Here is a 16,355-nt window from a genome sequence, read left to right on the forward strand (position 1 = left end):
ACATTTTATACATTTATACTCCTAGTGAGTTAAACAAAGACACAAATTGAAATTATATATATATATATATGGGGATTTTTTTTTTCTTTCTACATATTTTTCACATAAAATCAATTACATGCTTGTTTCTCAAATTTTCCAACGTCTAAAGAACAGGACTTGAAGTTGTTGGAAGGGCAATTAAAAATTCCTCAATATGAAAATTCAGCGCTGCAGCTAAGACCACGTAATCCTGCATCAAGTTAATGTAAAGGCCGAGGTATTTCCACTGGGCATTTCACTGTACCTCATATTTGTGCGTCAAAACTAAAGTTGTCCTGTCTGGCTTATCTTTGGGAAGTCAAGATACCGTTTCAATTTACCGTGTCATTGTGCCATCAGTAATTTTTGACTCGGAGCTCAACACAACATCCACCAGTGACGCAGACTCACATGGAGTAAGTTTCTTGCCTTGATACAAACAAAATTCTACATTTACAGAGACCAAAACCTAAAAAGGTGTGACAACATAAATGTACATTCTTGCACACGTGCATAAGTGGGGGGGGGTCAACACTGTTTAGCGGTACACATATGAATAAAACACATATGAGACACACGTGGTCCTGCACACAGCGTCCTCCTGCCTCTATTCCGGTATCAGTTGCACACATGAGCCCTCTTCCTTGTCATTTAATGACCGCATTTTCCCTCTGAAGCCAATATGTGCAGATCCTAACTGTTAAAAACAGAACACCCATTACTTTCCAGATTGTCCTCCTCAGCAGTAACAAACATGTTCTGCTATAACCCACACAACCCCTGTGTTAACGAGGGGGTCTGAACACAACACGGAGGGTTCATCTGTCTGCTCGAAGTGCCTCTCTCCTCTTAGCCATGTCTCATCTTCATGGTTTGCCATTCAGGTTGGTGTTAAGGTTGACGTTCCTGTGGCTTAACAGGGAGGAAAAGAGGGTGCGAGCTCGCGGCGGCCGTGGTGGGGTCTGTGAAAGACGCACCATGCGTGGTGAGCGCCAGACTTTAATGGTGGAGTCGTCACTGGCAGACAGGAGGAGCTCCTGGTCGGCAGGGCTGAAGGCCACAGAATTGACCACGTCATCATGACGCAGCCTTGCCAGGCAGATGTTGTAGTGACGGTCCCAGATGTAGCCATGCTTATCCTCAGCACCACTGCAAGGAGCAACGGACCGACAATATTCATATGAAGACAAAATGTCACAATCATATTGTGGTAAACAACAATGCAACTAAGTATGCTCGTTACCTGGCAACAAAGTCCCGACTGACATCTAAAAAGATGAAGAAACACTCGTCATTAGGTGTGAAGGCACGGTGGGCCCTGAGACTCCGCCTCTCCTCACGCAGGCTCTTCAGGTCGATGACGTGTAGGTCAATCTCCTCGGCAATGGGAGGCGGAGACATGGGGTCAGAGATCACGCAACCTGCCGGCCACGCACGGCTGTTCACATATAGATACCTGTGAAAACAGGAGCACAACCATTACAATACTATACTGGTCACGATACTATAATTATGATCATAGTATCATATTGAACCGCTAATTTAACTTGCCACAGCTGGATGTTATATGATAGATATTATTCAGCTTATATTTGAGGGAAAGAAATTATTTTTAGTTGACGGTTAAAACTCTATTCTGAGCATTTTTCCCCATTACAGAAAAAGTATTTTCCACCATAGCTTTTTCAATTACATAAACATTCTAACATTATAAAACTACAAATACACCAGTAGCATTTACAAACATATACATAACCTGTGATCAGGAGACAGTCCCATGCCTATAATGTGGCCATGGATGTCTATCACGTGGTCCAACGAGTCAAAGAACTCATCTGAGCTTCTCTCCTCACCAAGCACCGGCCCACATGTGGTCATCTGATCAGGCATGATCCGCTTGATTCCTTCAGAGGGATGGGGGGGGGGTACAATAACACCCACACCACATAAACCAGAAAACAAACGATCCTTTCAATCAATTTCTGCCATCTACAGAGAAAAGAATGTGTCATTTTTCATTGTTGACTTCTCAGAAGTAGGCCCACACCTATCTGATGAGGAGAGTAAGTAAGGCTGCCAGTGGTGAAGAGTAGGTAGGTCTTGTCATCTCCATCTCCTGAGGCGGAGGTGGTCAGTGCAGTGGGGTCAGCTGCTTTAGTGCGGGTCCGTCCCATCAGCATGGCCACTTTAGCCTCTAGGTCACGGTCGTGAGCTGCTGCACTGCGCCGACCCTGACAAGGGGAGACAGGATGCACACAGAATGATGAAATGCAGTATATGTATATGTTCTACACCATGTCATTTTACTGCATGTACAGTGCATGTTTACCTGAATCACATGCTCTAGTGGAGTGGGATGCGAATGTGACCTAATGTCTCCTCTGTGCTCCTCATCCTCTTCGCTTTCCTCCTCTTCTTCATCCTCTTCGCTATCTGTCATGCCTAGGTCAAACATCAGGGGCTGGTGCGGTCCACTCTTCTGCTCCAGGGCCCGGGCCTGTGCCTGGGCCTGAGCTTGAGCGTCATAGTCCAGCAGCAGGTCAGGAGAGTCATGCCGCCGACAGTGGGCTACCATCACTGTACGAATGGTGCTGGCATTGATGTTTTGGATCTTGAAAAGGCGCTTGACAACATTCACATTCTCTGATTCCACATCCTACAACAGCACAGTGATAATTGAGATAATCAATCGTCTAACATACGTGTAGGGGTGGAATTTATTTACACATTATGAAATAAGATGAAACAATAAAAAAATAAAGAATATAATTAACTAGAAAGGGGAAGTTTGTGAACAAACTTCGATTTTGGCTTGGAAAGCCCTAAAAAGGTTAAAAGAGAAAGGGCGAAAAAAAGAGAAAAAGGTGCATGGTTTTTGCTGAATGGTGTTGTCTGTTGACTGGCAAAAATTCTGGGGCATTTTTAGTTTCTGGGGGCGTGTTTTTTGTTAAAAGGGGGCGTGGTGTGCAAGGGGTGTGGCCTCTAATTGGAGGATGTTGTTTGTTGACCTGCAAAGTTAATTTGGTTAATTTTAGTTTCTGGGGAAGTAATTTTTGTTAAAAGGGGCGTGGTGTACAAGGGGGTGTGGCCTGTAATTGGGGGATGTTGTTTGTTGACCAGCAAAGTGAATTTGGTAATGGTTAATTTTTGGGGGCGTGGTTTTTGTGTAAGGGGCGTGGTTGTTGTCAGGGGCGTGGTCTAGAAAATTAGATGGGACCCCGATGAAGGTGTGTACCAAGTTTCATGTCAATATGTCCAAGTGTGTTGATGTGAGAAAGGGTTAAAGTTCCCATTATAAGTGAATGGGGAGAATTTGGGGCTCAATGGGAGGAGTGTGGGCGTGGCCACTGGGAAAAAAGGGGTGCAACGGAAAGAGGGGGTCATGGAGATGCTGGATGTTGAGTTTCGGGTGTGTAGGGTTAAATTTGTGGATGTGAGAGCTTGTCAAAAAGTGCTCCAATGTTAAGTCAATGGGAAAAATGGCTCAGAAAACTGGGTGTGGCAGGTGGGCGGAACCACGTATTAGAAAAGCACAAGCACACCCCACGGCCATATGCCGGATACATGTGTGAAGTTTGGAGGATGTAGGGTGAAAACTGTAGGAGGAGATGCATCTAGAAAAACGTCAGTAGAATAAGAAGAAGTGGAAGAACAAGATTTTGGCTTTCCAAGCCAAAATAATAATGAGCACAAATTCAGAGATCATAGAACCATTTTGTTGTATTATAAATTTATGCATTAAAAGGGCCACAAAGAGAACAGTAATCAAGGATACAGGGTATATTTAGGACCCTGTAAAACTGAATGGAGGAAGGCATGTTAAATGTTCAGACCTGGAAGGCCTTGTTCAGCCAGAGAACAGAGCATGAGGTCATGTTGCCAATCCAGTGCAGGTTGCCAGAGATGAGATGCGTCTCGTTCAGCCAGCATCCAAACACATCATAGGGCTTATTCCTGACTCTCGACAGTAATGTGTAATTATCTAGTGGAGAACGCAGGTGAATTGCTGGTTTTAAACAAACCAACTAAATTATGTGGAATACAATTAGGACACACAAATGTAAAACAAGAAACACAACGAGGAAAGGCCTCACCTAAACTAATGACGGCAATCTCCCCAGAGGAAGAGTGGTGTGGCCCCAGGTAGACACCAGACACTAACAGTAAGGTGTCATCAGCATTGAACTGTGAAAACTGTGTGTATCCCCAGTTGAACTGCCGCATGCTGGAGCTGTGCACCAGAGAGATGGTGCCATCAGGTCGCTCAGTGTCCCAAAGCTGTCACAAAGGACAGAGGGGAAAGAATTGGCTTTGAGAAACACAAGAAAATTACATTGGAAGAAATGTCGGTTTAAACATAGCAAAGTTCTTGATCTATAAACAATAAAATGCCAAACACATAGAAACACTCCTGGTACTCGTGTTCCTGACTAACAGGATGAGTTAAAACCATTAAAGTGTCACGGTATAAATTAGCGGAGGAGAAATATACTTTAACAGTGCAATCTTTGGAGCAGGAGGAGAAGCGATGGCCCCGATGCGAGAAAGCAAGGTGTAGCACTTGGTCATGGTGTTCTTTCAGGGTCTGGACCTCCACACAGGGAATGCAGTCATACAAACGCTTGAACTCCCTATACCAGGATACAGCCGCTATACAATAGGAGAGAGAGAGATTTATTACTCAAGCTATTATACAGTTGGAAGGTTGTATGATGTTACAGCAGAAGGGCATTCAGAATCACAGAAATGGAGTATGGAATGTAGGAGCTCAAGTGCGGGGAAATGGGGAAAATATATATATATATATATATTATTTTTTTTATATAAAATACCTGGGTGCCGTGGCACTGAGCGAGGAATCCTGTAATATCTGTAAAAAAGCTCCTTCCAAAGAAACTCATCTCTGGAGACAGCCAACCACTGGTGACAGGCCAGGCCAGCTTCTAACACTGCATCATGGGACAGATGCAGGAAGATCTCCAGCACCAAGCTGTCTGGCAAGGCTGGGCCACTTGCCATTCTGACATCCTTCCGGAAAACAGTGATGAGGATCGTTTTTATGCTTTACAAACCTTTGCATTTTTTTTTATTTTTTCTACCGCGCAATGCCCCGCCCACACCCACGCCACGGACACGCGTAACATTCCGCGGACAGCGGAGCTCACGACACCACAGCAAACCACTAATTTAAGCCACTGGTTTTCTGTGTAACACGTTTTAAAAAAACTTAAAAAAAAAAAAGCAAGGTATTCTGTACACAGCAAGAGGCGAAAAAAAAACCCCAAAACATCCATTTGTCAATTTCTTTCTAGCTACCCAGCAGTTATTTACGTGGCTTCTCGGACTATAATATAACATTATTATACGATTTGTAAGCATTCTTCTATTGAAGAGAACCAGCAGGGCTAAACACGTTTATAGAGGACCGTATTTATTGAATGTTAGAGCGATTCGTTGGAAACGAACATTACAATCCAGCAGGTTTAGTTTTGCATACAAACGTCACGAAGCTCCACGAAGTTTCAGCCAAAAAGCTAAAATTGCCTCTGCTGGCGAGCTAGTCGTTGGCAAAATATATTGCTAGCTGCTTTAGCGGTGAGTGTGACAGACACCCAGGTTCGCACGTCGTCGGCCGCGACGCGTTGATAATTTCTCTCATGCCACGAGGGAAAATAATAATAATAATATTAATAATAATAATCACCGTCGCTAACGTACCTGTCAAAACGCAGCAGCTACTGTGGGGATGCAAGTGCTAGCGTTAGCTAGCCAGCAAATGAAAACAACCGGTTAGGCATCTACTCGCATTCCTTAACCAGGCTGCATCAGTCGAGTTATGTTTCATCGATAGACTCCACTTGTTTTGGCTTCTGTGACAATGCAATTCATTATAAAATGATTGCTCTGAGATAAAGTGTTGTAAATGTGTGCTGTGTAGTCTGCTATAATAACACATCAGCAGTATGATAAATTGCATTTGACATGTACATTATAATCCACTATAATCAACAACAGTACACTTTTCTTAATATTCTGCAAACATCCAAGCTCTGTGTTTGTTTTCTATTGAACAATAAAGGGTTGCCATTATGTGAATACATTCGACTGTTTACACGGTTTATGATACTGATTGTAGTTAAATACAAACCTTTACAACTACATTACAACTAAGTATGCATTTTCTTTGCACAACCTTTCTGTCTTATCTCTTCGTCCCCTCTTCATTTGTGCTGTTTAATTATCCCTTTTATCATTTTTTACATTTAGTTACATTTGAGGCATATTCCTTTTTAGTTTGGGTGAAACATGTTCTAATACAAACAAGACAAACCTGAACATATTAAACAAGAGTTTTAATTGGAGGAGCCCAACGCATTGATTCTCTCACAGCCCTCATTCTCATCACAACACATCCTTTCTTCCAAAAATGCATATAATAAGTTCTATACAATATAAACAGTCGAGTTTTGAGAATGACACAAATACTGTTTTCATTAAATTTGCTGCTTCTGTTTTTATTCTGGCAATTTACATATATTCCAGAATGTTATGAAGAGTGATCAGATGAATTGCGAAGTCCCTCTTTGCCATGAAAATGATCACCCCCCCCCCCCCCAAAAAAAAAAAAAAAAAAAAAAAAACTTTGTCCACTGCATTTCAGCCCTGCCACAAAAGTACCTGCTAAGATCATTTCAGTGATCCTCTCGTTAACATATGTGAATGTTGAGGAGCACAAGCATGTATGAATGCATGTATGATTGCATGATATATATAGTACCAATTTTAAAAGTGTATGAAACATTTACTGGCAAATATGATTTTAACAGAAATGGCAGCTTTTATTGAAAATACTACTCTACACATATTTTGACATAGATGTCCCTTTGAGGTTTTTAGTTTTATCATCATTCCTCATTCCATGTGTGCATTTCTCTTATGGTGGATTGTTTCCTGTGCCCTTAAAAACGTCCATATTGGTCACCTGTCTGTGCTCTTTTGGTTTTGAATTTAATTCATTTTCACATTTAATCGCTCCTTTCACTTTACTTTCACTTTACACATTTGCATACCTTCACCCTACCTGTTACACATATTTTATGTTAAAACATAAAATTGTAATATTTGGTTATGTTTGCAATATCTGCATATTGGTTCATTGTATACTTGCAATATTTGCCATATTGAGGTCTATTGCAGTCACAAAAGCATTTCACTGCATATCATTCTGTGTATGAGTCAAATAAAACTTGAATTTGAATTTCCTCAAACAGATGCCTGGTCACCCCAGACATTACAAAGCCAAAGCCAGACTGTTCTTAGCAGTGGACAGAAATAAATGGCTCTTTGATAACGACTCGTTTTTTTTGTGTGATCTGAGCCATAGCTTCGGATTCCCAGAAAGGGTCGGACTGCTGAGCGCTGGTATTACTCTCAGATAAAGTGATACCCCATATGCAGTGATCTGTAGTAGTTTCTCATGGAGTGGGCTGGGCTGCCTGGATCAAGTCACAATAATACAGCCTACTGGTAAGACAGGAACGCAGCATGCTGTGACTCTTATTCAGTGGTGAGTGGAATTCTAAATTCAATCTATTTAAGCATAAATGCAAACTTCTTATGTATAACTGTGAATACTTCTTTGTCTTGGTCGGCGGACTATTCAAATAGACATAAGCTTGTAAACTCGTGTGAAAATACTGTCCAGTCATCCCACTGGTAACATGACCTGGCTCATATCACTTTACTTGTACCCATTATCCTGGTTCTTATCTCAGGAACACTTTACTGTAAAGATAACAGTTAGGTAAAGATAATTTGCATCCTTACAACTAATTAAACAAATGCATTACATTAATGCAACCTAAAAATACAGAGGTATTTGCACTTCACTTTTCTGTTTGTGACATGTTCTTTTGTAAATGCTCAGCGGTGTCTTACGTGGCTCAGAGGCTGGCAGCCTGCTGTAGCCCCTCCAGGAAGGCAACACCGGCTGCAGGATGACTTGGTCAGACCAGTGAGTCATTTTGAGGCCACAGAACACCTAGAGACTTTCCTTTGCAAATATATAATATACAGGTGGTGTGGAAAGTATTCAGATTAAATTAAATGAATTAAAAATTTCACTGTGTTTTATTGCAGCCAATAAGATTTTTTTTCCCTCATTTATGTACACACAGCACCCCATATTGACAAAAAAAATTGTTGACATTTATTAACAAAGAAAAACTGAAATATCACATGGTCCTAAGTATCAGATCCTTTGTTGTGACGCTTGTATATTTAACTCTGGTGCTGTCCATTTCTTCTGATCATCCTTGAGAAGGTTCTACACCTTCATTTGAGTCTAGATGTGTTGGATTATACTGACTGGACTTGATTAGGAGAGCCACACACCCCTGCATATAAGAACTTACAGCTCACAATGCATGTCAGAGTAAATGAGAATCATGAGGTCAAAGGAAGTGTCTGAAGAGCTCAGAGACAGGATTGTGGCAAGGCACAGATCTGGCCAAGGTTACAAAAAAATTCTGCTGCACTTAAGATTCCTAAGAGCACAGTGGCCTCCATAATCGTTAAATGGAAGACATTTGGGATGACCAGAACCCTTCCTAGCCATCCACGTGGCAGGGCTTTATGGTAGAGTGGCCTGAAGGAAGCCTCTCCTTAGTGCAAGACACATGAAAACCCACATGGGGTTTGCTAAAAAAAAAAAAACACACGAATGACTCCAATATGGTGAGAAATAAGATTCTCTGGTCTGATGAGACCAAGACAGAACTTTTTGGCCTTAATTCTAAGCAGTATGTGTGGGGAAAAAAACCTGGCACTGCTCATCATCTGTCCAATACAGTCTCAACAGTGAAGCACGGTGGTGGCAGCATCATGCTGTTGGGGTGTTAGGCAGTTGCAGGGACAGCACGACTGGTTGCAATCGAGGGAAAGACGAATATGGCCAAGTACAGGGATATCCTGGACAAAAACATCCTCCAGAGTGCTTAGCTAAAATAATGGAGTGGCTTCACAACAACTCTGTGACTGTTCTTGAATGGCCAAGCCAGAGCCCTGACTTAAACCCAATTAAACATCTATGAAGAGACCTAAAAATGGCTGTCCACCAACAATTACCATCCAACCTGCCAGAACTGGAGAGGATCTGCAAGGAAGAATGGCAGAGGATCCCCCAATCCAGGTGTGAAAAACTTGTTGCATGTGAGTTCAGTTTTTCTTTGTTAATAAAATTTTCCATTTTTCTGTCAATATGGGGTGCTGTGTGTACATTGAGGGGGAAAAAATATACAAATTATTTTAGCAAACGGCTGCAATGTAACAAAGAGTGAATATTTTCCGTACCTACTGTATATAACTCAAGTTTGCAATCGTGCTGTTAAACTATTGTGCTCTATTATGTGTTGAATTTAATTCATCTGCAATCTTCAGTTAACATAGTGGTAATTACTCCACAGGCCAAAATGTGTGGACTGTCTCAAGGGAAGTTCCGGCCATCTCCTCGCCGGCCGTAAATACGGCTCAGTCCACTAAATAGCCTCTTCTGTGTTCTGAAATCGGTGCTGAAAACAATGATGGCTTGTCTGTAAATTTCTCTTATAGGACATGGACATGTCTGATGAACACTTCAGTACAGGGATCTAAGAATTAACAAACAATGGTAATTAACTTTAATTGTTTCTGTGTCTATTTCTTTGTCCTCATATACATATTCATATCTATATAAAACAAATGTAACACAAGTCAGGTCAGTTATAACAGAATTTTTCAGTTTGATGATACTCAAGTATAATATTAATCTTAAGAGATTAAGAGGTTCTAAATTTCCTGTCTTGTTTCCGCTCCCCCATACTAGATATCAATGACAGCACTGGGTGGTTGAATTCCACAAAGCTACAAGAAAAACCCGTCCACCTCAGGGAATGCTGATTCACAGTGAATGAGATATAGATAAAGACAGAACACTAGCATATAATGAACATTCTTTCGTGACATCAACAATCAGATCAAACATGGTATTTGCTATTTCAGAGATGAATATCAGAAGATAACATTTATGTCAGTTTTGTGTTTTAATTCAAAGGGTCGGTGTAGCTCAGCCACGAGTAATTGTGGCACAATCTTCTCTTCCCCTATCGGTCCATCCAACATTCTATTATTCAGCCAACCAGCTCAGTAACTGAGGAGTGTAGTAGGTGATGATGATGTCTGCACCTATATAACAAAGTCATTGGTTACCATTACTCAAAAACTAACAACATATACATACACACACACACACATATATGACATTATTGCATATGGTACAGTTAAAGCAAATGCAAAAACTATGCTAAATAAATAAATAAAAACATTGTTCACTCACCTGCCCGTCTGAAGGAGGTCATGGACTCCATCACAGCTGCTCGCAGGTCAAAGGCACCAGCCTGAGCTCCATGCCACAACATGGCAAACTCTCCCGAAACGTTGTACACCGCAAGCGGATGTGTTGGGTACTGAAGCATGAACAAGGGACAGAAGCTTTGAGGAACAATTCTTGGTAGATGTGCTTACAGAACAAAACACATTTTCCTAAATAAGACAGATAACATCTTACCTTGTTCTTCACCTCCCTAACCATGTCAAGGTAAGGAAGGCCAGGCTTTACCATCAGCATGTCTGCTCCCTCCTTCACGTCACGGTCCTGGAACACAGGAAACCAATTCTGTGTAATAATGTTAAACATTGGTTCATGAAATAAAACGAAACAAAACAAAAACAAAATATGGTTACCACTGCTCGCAGTGCCAACCCCCGAGCACCAGGGGGCAGCTGATAACATCTCCGGTCACCAAATGCTGGCTTGGACTGGGCTGCATCCCTGTGGCCAGAAACATAAAGCAGTTATTTTCATTAAAATATTAATGTGTGAATGTCTGAAATTGTAATCTATTCGCAATTCAAGGTTACCTGAAGGGACCATAGTAACAGGATGCAAACTTAGCGCTATAGCTCAATACAGAAACCTTTAAAAAAAAGATAGAACAGTATTAAACATTTTTTACTAGATATTAAAGGTGCAACAGTCCAATTCACCCTTATGGACCGTGGGATTTCGTTGTTGCAACTCATTTTAAAATTGGTCCAGAAATGTCTGGCGATTGGACATTAATGTGACAGCTTACAGTAGTTTTGGGGGGAGCGTGGAAAGGAGGAGGAAAAACTTCCATCTTTCTCTCCTTTTATTAACTTCCAGTTACGAAGCCCGGTTGAATGACCTTCAGACATTGCCTTAAAGACGCATTTCACATGTGTTACAAACTGCAGCAGAACAAGTGGCAATCGAAAATGTTCAGATAAACACAAGAATATAACCCGTGCATTGTTCTTTTTATGCAGAAAACATATACTGCAAACAAACCAAACCCAAAAACCTGTACCATTGCACCCCAACTAGACAGTCACTTTTGTAAAAACATTTAGTACCTTGTTCCCCAAGTCATTGGACAATAGAGCCTGCTTGATGGCACCAACTCGTCCATCCATCATATCTGAAGGTGCAATGATGTGACACCCTAAACAGAAAGAGGGCAGCTATTCAGAGGATGGAAAGTATTAGATTGAGTTAAAGAGGGACAGAATTCCACTCACCGGCTCGAGCATAAGCTAGAGCCACCTCTGCCAGGCGGTTGCAGCTGGCAGCATTGTCAAGAGTGCCATCCTCACGTAGAATACCTGACAAAGGAACTTCAACTCAGATAGATTGTCCATTTGTTGCAAAAATAAGCAGCATTGCTTTAGATGTGGGACACAACAGGTTAAAGCCAAACACGAGCACTAACCACAGTGTCCATGTGAAGTGTACGGGCACAGGCAGACATCACAGGCCACCAAGAGGTCTGGAAAGGTTGCCCTTAGTTTCTTCACAGCCAGAACAGCGGGGGTGACGTCTGTGTCTGCCCCAGACCCCCTCTCATCCTGGGGTAGTAATAACAGAGTTATGGTGGTCAGAAAACGTACACCTCTGACTGCTCAGTATTGTTTAGTAAAAATACCACCTTTGTGACATTCGCTGGCACTCCAAATATCAACACGCACTTCAAGCCTTTGTCCACAAGAGGGCGCAGCATTTCTTCAAGTTTATTCAGGCCATATCTGAGGCACAAAACATTCCAGAAGTAAAGTCTAGTAACCGCCTAATCGTCAGCAATAATATGTGCGTTTTATGACTAGTTATTATTTTTGCCAGTACACAATTTAAACTGGAAAAGAACTCATGAGAGGGAAAAAGAGTTAACGGCTTTTCTTATCATCCGGTTTGAGGGGTGACCCTGGATCCACCCTTCCTGAACCTTTTATCTAAGGCCTTCAGCCAAAGGGTTACCACTGAGAGACAAGCTTCCAGACTGAACATTCAGTACTGACAGTAAAAAAAAAAAAGATAATATTCTGTTTAAATGTTTATCTCTGCATGTAAAATTAGGATGCATCAGAACAAAGCATTTATTTATATATGCATTATGTGCGGGATATTTTCAGAAAGCAAATGCTTACCTTGCCTGGCCGGGCAAACTGCCGATGGGCTCTACGGCATCGGGACTGTCACTGCAGAAAGACCAGACAAAAATGACATCACTCAGCAAAGCAAGGCTTGCGTGCACAACGGCCGTCTAGTTTTGCAGAAAAGACACGGTACGTTATAAAAATGGGGTAGATGAGGTTCTCAGGTCTCAGGGCTGAGGCGCAGGTCTGCCAGAATCGCAACGTTGGGTGAAAGTAGCCGCTATGAAGCAGCGACTCCACTGACTGCATTGTTACGCTGAGAAGCAGAAAAAGGCAAATACAGGGCAAGTTTAAATTCAACCTATTCTTATTTCAAGATAATAGGATTTGTGTATGGTTTAAACATCAAACTAAAACCACCTTACTTTTGAGGGATGGCCAGAACAATATAGAAACGATTTAAGATCTAAATTGCCCTCGTTGAAATGGCATAATGAAAGGAATGTGCAAAGTATTCTCTAATACCAACATGGGGAGTCACGCGAACTGAGTTATTTTAGCAAGAGGCAAGACCTGAGAAGAGAATTTACACAGAAAACCACCTCCATGCGTCGGATTGTGCAAACGCAGCCCAGTCACCTGCAAGGTCGACCTAGTTTTGGACCAAATTCAAAGTGAAATTTACAGCCATGTGTAGTGAACTTGGCACAGATGGCACAAATACCAGAGTCTTAATACCTTACGGGTTGGCTAATGCGGCAAAAAAAGAAAGTTTTACGTTGCTTTGCTTTGACTAAACTGCTTAATAGATCATTATCCAGATCCAAAGAAATGCAAGGAAAATGCGAATGTCAATAAATATTACAAATGTAAAGGTCCGCATGTTTTAAAATCACGTACGTTTCCCACCTTTCACGGAGAAAACACGCTCCTTCTCGTCTCACCAGCGTCTGCGCGACTGACGGCGATACGGACCTTCTCGGCCACCGTAGGACGTCGTCACGTTGCCTCAAATCTCGCGATAACACAAATGGGAGGACGACTGGCGGAAGGTAAATATCAACGCTAGTTGTTACACAGCGTATAACATTAACGGGACGACTCTACCCCTGTTGCGTTACTCGAATTATATACCAGCATGTGATGCGCGTACGTCCATTTCAACAAAAACCTGGCGGGAGAGAAGACGGTGCAGGATTTTCTGCCAGCTAGCCACTTATTTAACAACCGCTAGTTACCTAAACGCATCGCATCAGCACGATGCAGTTAACGCGTTTTAACAGCGAGGTCCCAGTCGAAGGACATTAAAGACTGTCGTCAAAATGCCGTTGATACCAATGCTGTTTTCTGTCAGCGTCACAGAAAGACAGACAGGCAAAGTGGCAGTGCTGTTTCGGGTTAGAGGATAACAATTTACAGCGTTTTCAATCAGTAGTGACAGGGACAGGCCCCCCCTGGAGACACTCGGGGATAAGTGTCTTGGTCAGGGACACAATGATAGTAAGTGGGATTTGAATGTATGGTCTTCTGGTTCACTGGCAAGTGTGTTACCCACTAGGCTGCCACCAGCCGCCCTACGTCATAAGCACTACACAAATTAACACAGTTTGTGCCTAACGCCAAAAAGTGCTGGTTCTTACAGTGTCTACTACGGGTTGTCCTGATTGTATTTGTCTCCCCACACAGCTGTCCAAGAAGGACTTCTAAAATCGTCCACCGAGGTGCTACAGATTATCCCCCATGATGCTTTGGAACGTTTTCTCTCAGCTAAAGCCTTGGTGACCGCAGGGACTTTTTGGGCTCTGCTTCCACTGTGATTCAGCAAGGATAAAGAAAACAATTTGGTGACCACAAAGAAAAGAATTCCTCACACCGGCCATGCTGTTCTCCCTGCGAGAGCTGGTCAAATGGCTGGGCTTTGCCACCTTCGAGCTTTTTCTGCACCTGAGTGCTATCCTGGTGTTCAGTGTGCTGGTTGCACTACAGGCCGACGAACTCATCAAGGCAATGAGCTGGTGGGTCGTGTTTGTCCCACTCTTTGCTGCTGATGGCTTAAGTACCTACTTTACAGCAATTGTGTCCATCCGCCTCTACCAGGAGGGGGAGCGCCGTCTGGCCGTGCTGCGCCTGCTCTGGGTGCTGACGGTGCTCAGTCTCAAGCTGGTGTGCGAGGTGCTGCTGTGTCAGAAGTTAGCTGAGAAGGACCAGCGCGAGCTGTGGTTTGGCCTCATCGTCTCGCCGCTCTTCATCCTCCTGCAGCTGCTGATGATACGCGCGTGCCGTGTCAACTAACTAACTGTCCCGCCTCCGCCTCCTGTCAGTGCCCTGAACAGAGTCCACACTACATGCCAAGAGACTGAGTGACTGAGCTGGTCCTAGAGAGCTCGGGTGATGCGGTACACAGTCCATTCAGCAGGGATTCGCTCCTGTGTCTGGGCAAATGTATTGATTGTGAAGCATTCCTTATGAACTTCAGGCATGGTTCACTGTTGTGAGTGACATTGTATGGTGTTTTTAACATGACGACTGAACAGAAGCATGTACATTGCTTGTATTCTGTTTTGTCAGACGCTGGTTAATGTGCAATTTTTTTCATCCTGTTTCTTTCCTTGCAAATTATTTTCATTGTCAGCTGTTGTATGTATGTTTTTCATGATGTGTTCATTATCAATAAACTGTCTCCATGAAGGCTTTCTAATTTTGAAATTTGTCCTTAATTTTGTGAGTTTTAGTCCGGTTTCCTTGCTCTGGTACAATATTCTGATTCAACTTCTTCTCTGTTATTTGACCGTCCGCTAGGTGCCGCTCTGGAGCTGTGGAGCGCAGACTTTACTCCAAAATTACCGAACCAAGTGAGATCGAATGTTATTTATTTCAGCTAAACAACAGTGTGAAATATGAATATGTCTCGTAGGAAAGTGAGACAATTAATAAATAAGTTATCCGTTGAACATTTTTGTTACTTTAAGATGTCCTTTGGCCCCAAGATCTTCAGTAATGAATAATAGTAAGAAGATGAAAGAAGAAACACAATAATAATGTGACGTGTTCTTTTGAATATAATATTTAATAAATAGATCAAAACTTCTGCTTTTTTCTGATGACCAAGACCTCATTCAGTAGTTAATGTCCCTTGAAGCTACAATGGTAGGCCTTTTATGGCTGCTGAACTTTGTTCTGAGCAGTGAGACTTTTTATTGATGTGTTTTTCCTTCACTTACAGTAAACCAGTTTTGCCCTGGACTGAATGGACTTCCTTTCATCAGTCCTTTCCCAATCTGTAGAACAGGGTAAAAATAAACAGTGCATTGCTGTGCGCCCTCGCTGCGGCTCAGAACTTGGCCTAATGAATTATGATGTTGATTATCCAAGTGACGTTATCTCAAGAACGTGTCTGGAAATGTAAACAGCCTTGCCACTAATCTCTCTGAGGTATTTGCAGCAGACTCTCTTTCCTATGGGTTCATAGAGGGGCAACGCCGAGCTTCATCTGAAGGACACTGATCGATGTTTAAGGCGGAAGCAGCAATAATCGCCCTTCATGCTGCATGCTGGGAGCTCAATATGTATTTATATGAGCCTAATCCTATTAGAGAGAATCAGGCCTGACGTGCCTGGCAGGGGCGTCCAGCTGCACTGCTGTTTCTATTATTACTTAAACTCACGTTTCATTACCGAAGTTACCGAGTCACCAACACAATGCGACAGAAATCTTTCTTATGTAGGATACATAATAATAATAATTAATTTTCCGTGTGGAATGAATATCGGTAACGGGTGCGTTTAGTTTATGTTCTTTTCGCTTTGACTGGCATGTCTGTTACTCACAATAGAAAGCGGATCGG

At 42.4% G+C, this 16,355-nt stretch overlaps 3 protein-coding genes and 1 long non-coding RNA gene across 7 annotated transcripts; 2 read left to right on the forward strand and 2 right to left on the reverse strand.

Annotated features, from left to right (window-relative positions):
- Window positions 1–25: 25 nt before the first annotated feature.
- Window positions 26–5,842, reverse strand: fbxw5 (F-box and WD repeat domain containing 5). 2 transcript variants are annotated; one of them, XM_028973294.1, is made up of 10 exons: window positions 5,740–5,842; window positions 4,854–5,049; window positions 4,514–4,671; window positions 4,116–4,299; window positions 3,855–4,003; window positions 2,351–2,677; window positions 2,069–2,252; window positions 1,778–1,925; window positions 1,265–1,477; window positions 888–1,170 (listed from the first exon to the last, which is right to left on the reverse strand). In XM_028973294.1, exons 2-10 carry the CDS (start codon window positions 5,038–5,040, stop codon window positions 888–890), a joined length of 1,833 nt encoding a protein of 610 aa, XP_028829127.1. In that variant the 5' UTR covers window positions 5,041–5,049; window positions 5,740–5,842. The 2 variants fall into 2 exon arrangements, with proteins under 2 accessions (XP_028829128.1, XP_028829127.1); XM_028973295.1 differs by lacking the exon at window positions 5,740–5,842 and having other exon boundaries at window positions 26–1,170; window positions 4,854–5,040.
- A 1,678-nt stretch (window positions 5,843–7,520) lies between these two features.
- LOC114787073 (uncharacterized) lies at window positions 7,521–10,392 on the forward strand. The gene is made up of 4 exons (XR_003749297.1): window positions 7,521–7,588; window positions 7,949–8,035; window positions 9,486–9,688; window positions 9,884–10,392. It is a non-coding gene; the product is annotated as an uncharacterized LOC114787073 (long non-coding RNA).
- On the reverse strand, window positions 9,676–13,510 carry alad (aminolevulinate dehydratase). Of its 2 annotated transcripts, none has more exons than XM_028972865.1 (12): window positions 13,420–13,510; window positions 12,704–12,826; window positions 12,562–12,612; window positions 12,066–12,162; window positions 11,850–11,985; window positions 11,659–11,742; window positions 11,494–11,582; window positions 10,978–11,033; window positions 10,801–10,888; window positions 10,625–10,711; window positions 10,394–10,523; window positions 9,676–10,242 (listed from the first exon to the last, which is right to left on the reverse strand). In XM_028972865.1, the coding sequence occupies exons 2-12, from the start codon at window positions 12,817–12,819 to the stop codon at window positions 10,184–10,186; spliced, it is 993 nt and encodes a 330-aa protein (XP_028828698.1). In that variant the 5' UTR covers window positions 12,820–12,826; window positions 13,420–13,510; the 3' UTR covers window positions 9,676–10,183. The 2 variants fall into 2 exon arrangements, with proteins under 2 accessions (XP_028828698.1, XP_028828699.1); XM_028972866.1 differs by having other exon boundaries at window positions 13,411–13,507.
- A 17-nt stretch (window positions 13,511–13,527) lies between these two features.
- On the forward strand, window positions 13,528–15,216 carry tmem203 (transmembrane protein 203). Of its 2 annotated transcripts, none has more exons than XM_028972868.1 (2): window positions 13,528–13,562; window positions 14,197–15,216. In XM_028972868.1, exon 2 carries the CDS (start codon window positions 14,389–14,391, stop codon window positions 14,800–14,802), a length of 414 nt encoding a protein of 137 aa, XP_028828701.1. In that variant the 5' UTR covers window positions 13,528–13,562; window positions 14,197–14,388; the 3' UTR covers window positions 14,803–15,216. The 2 variants fall into 2 exon arrangements, with proteins under 2 accessions (XP_028828701.1, XP_028828702.1); XM_028972869.1 differs by lacking the exon at window positions 13,528–13,562 and adding an exon at window positions 13,569–14,010.
- Window positions 15,217–16,355: the final 1,139 nt, after the last annotated feature.

The sequence above is a fragment of the Denticeps clupeoides genome, chromosome 3 (assembly GCF_900700375.1).
Source record: "Denticeps clupeoides chromosome 3, fDenClu1.1, whole genome shotgun sequence".
Classification (NCBI taxonomy): domain Eukaryota; kingdom Metazoa; phylum Chordata; class Actinopteri; order Clupeiformes; family Denticipitidae; genus Denticeps; species Denticeps clupeoides.

What these genes read in the sequence shown, in the direction of transcription:
- fbxw5 (XM_028973295.1), bottom strand. Translation starts at nt 5,040, where the DNA reads ATGGCAAGTGGCCCAGCCTTGCCAGACAGCTTGGTGCTGGAGATCTTC. An exon ending in CCAAAGATTGCACTGTTAAA is followed by an intron (nt 4,300 to 4,513) that starts GTATATTTCTCC and finishes CCTTTGTGACAG; the next exon opens with CTTTGGGACACTGAGCGACC. An exon ending in CACTAGAGCATGTGATTCAG is followed by an intron (nt 2,253 to 2,350) that starts GTAAACATGCAC and finishes TCCCCTTGTCAG; the next exon opens with GGTCGGCGCAGTGCAGCAGC.
- alad (XM_028972865.1), bottom strand. Translation starts at nt 12,819, where the DNA reads ATGCAGTCAGTGGAGTCGCTGCTTCATAGCGGCTACTTTCACCCAACG. An exon ending in ATCTACCCCATTTTTATAAC is followed by an intron (nt 12,613 to 12,703) that starts GTACCGTGTCTT and finishes GTCTTTCTGCAG; the next exon opens with TGACAGTCCCGATGCCGTAG. An exon ending in TCTAGCTTATGCTCGAGCCG is followed by an intron (nt 11,583 to 11,658) that starts GTGAGTGGAATT and finishes CTTTCTGTTTAG; the next exon opens with GGTGTCACATCATTGCACCT.
- tmem203 (XM_028972868.1), top strand. Translation starts at nt 14,389, where the DNA reads ATGCTGTTCTCCCTGCGAGAGCTGGTCAAATGGCTGGGCTTTGCCACC.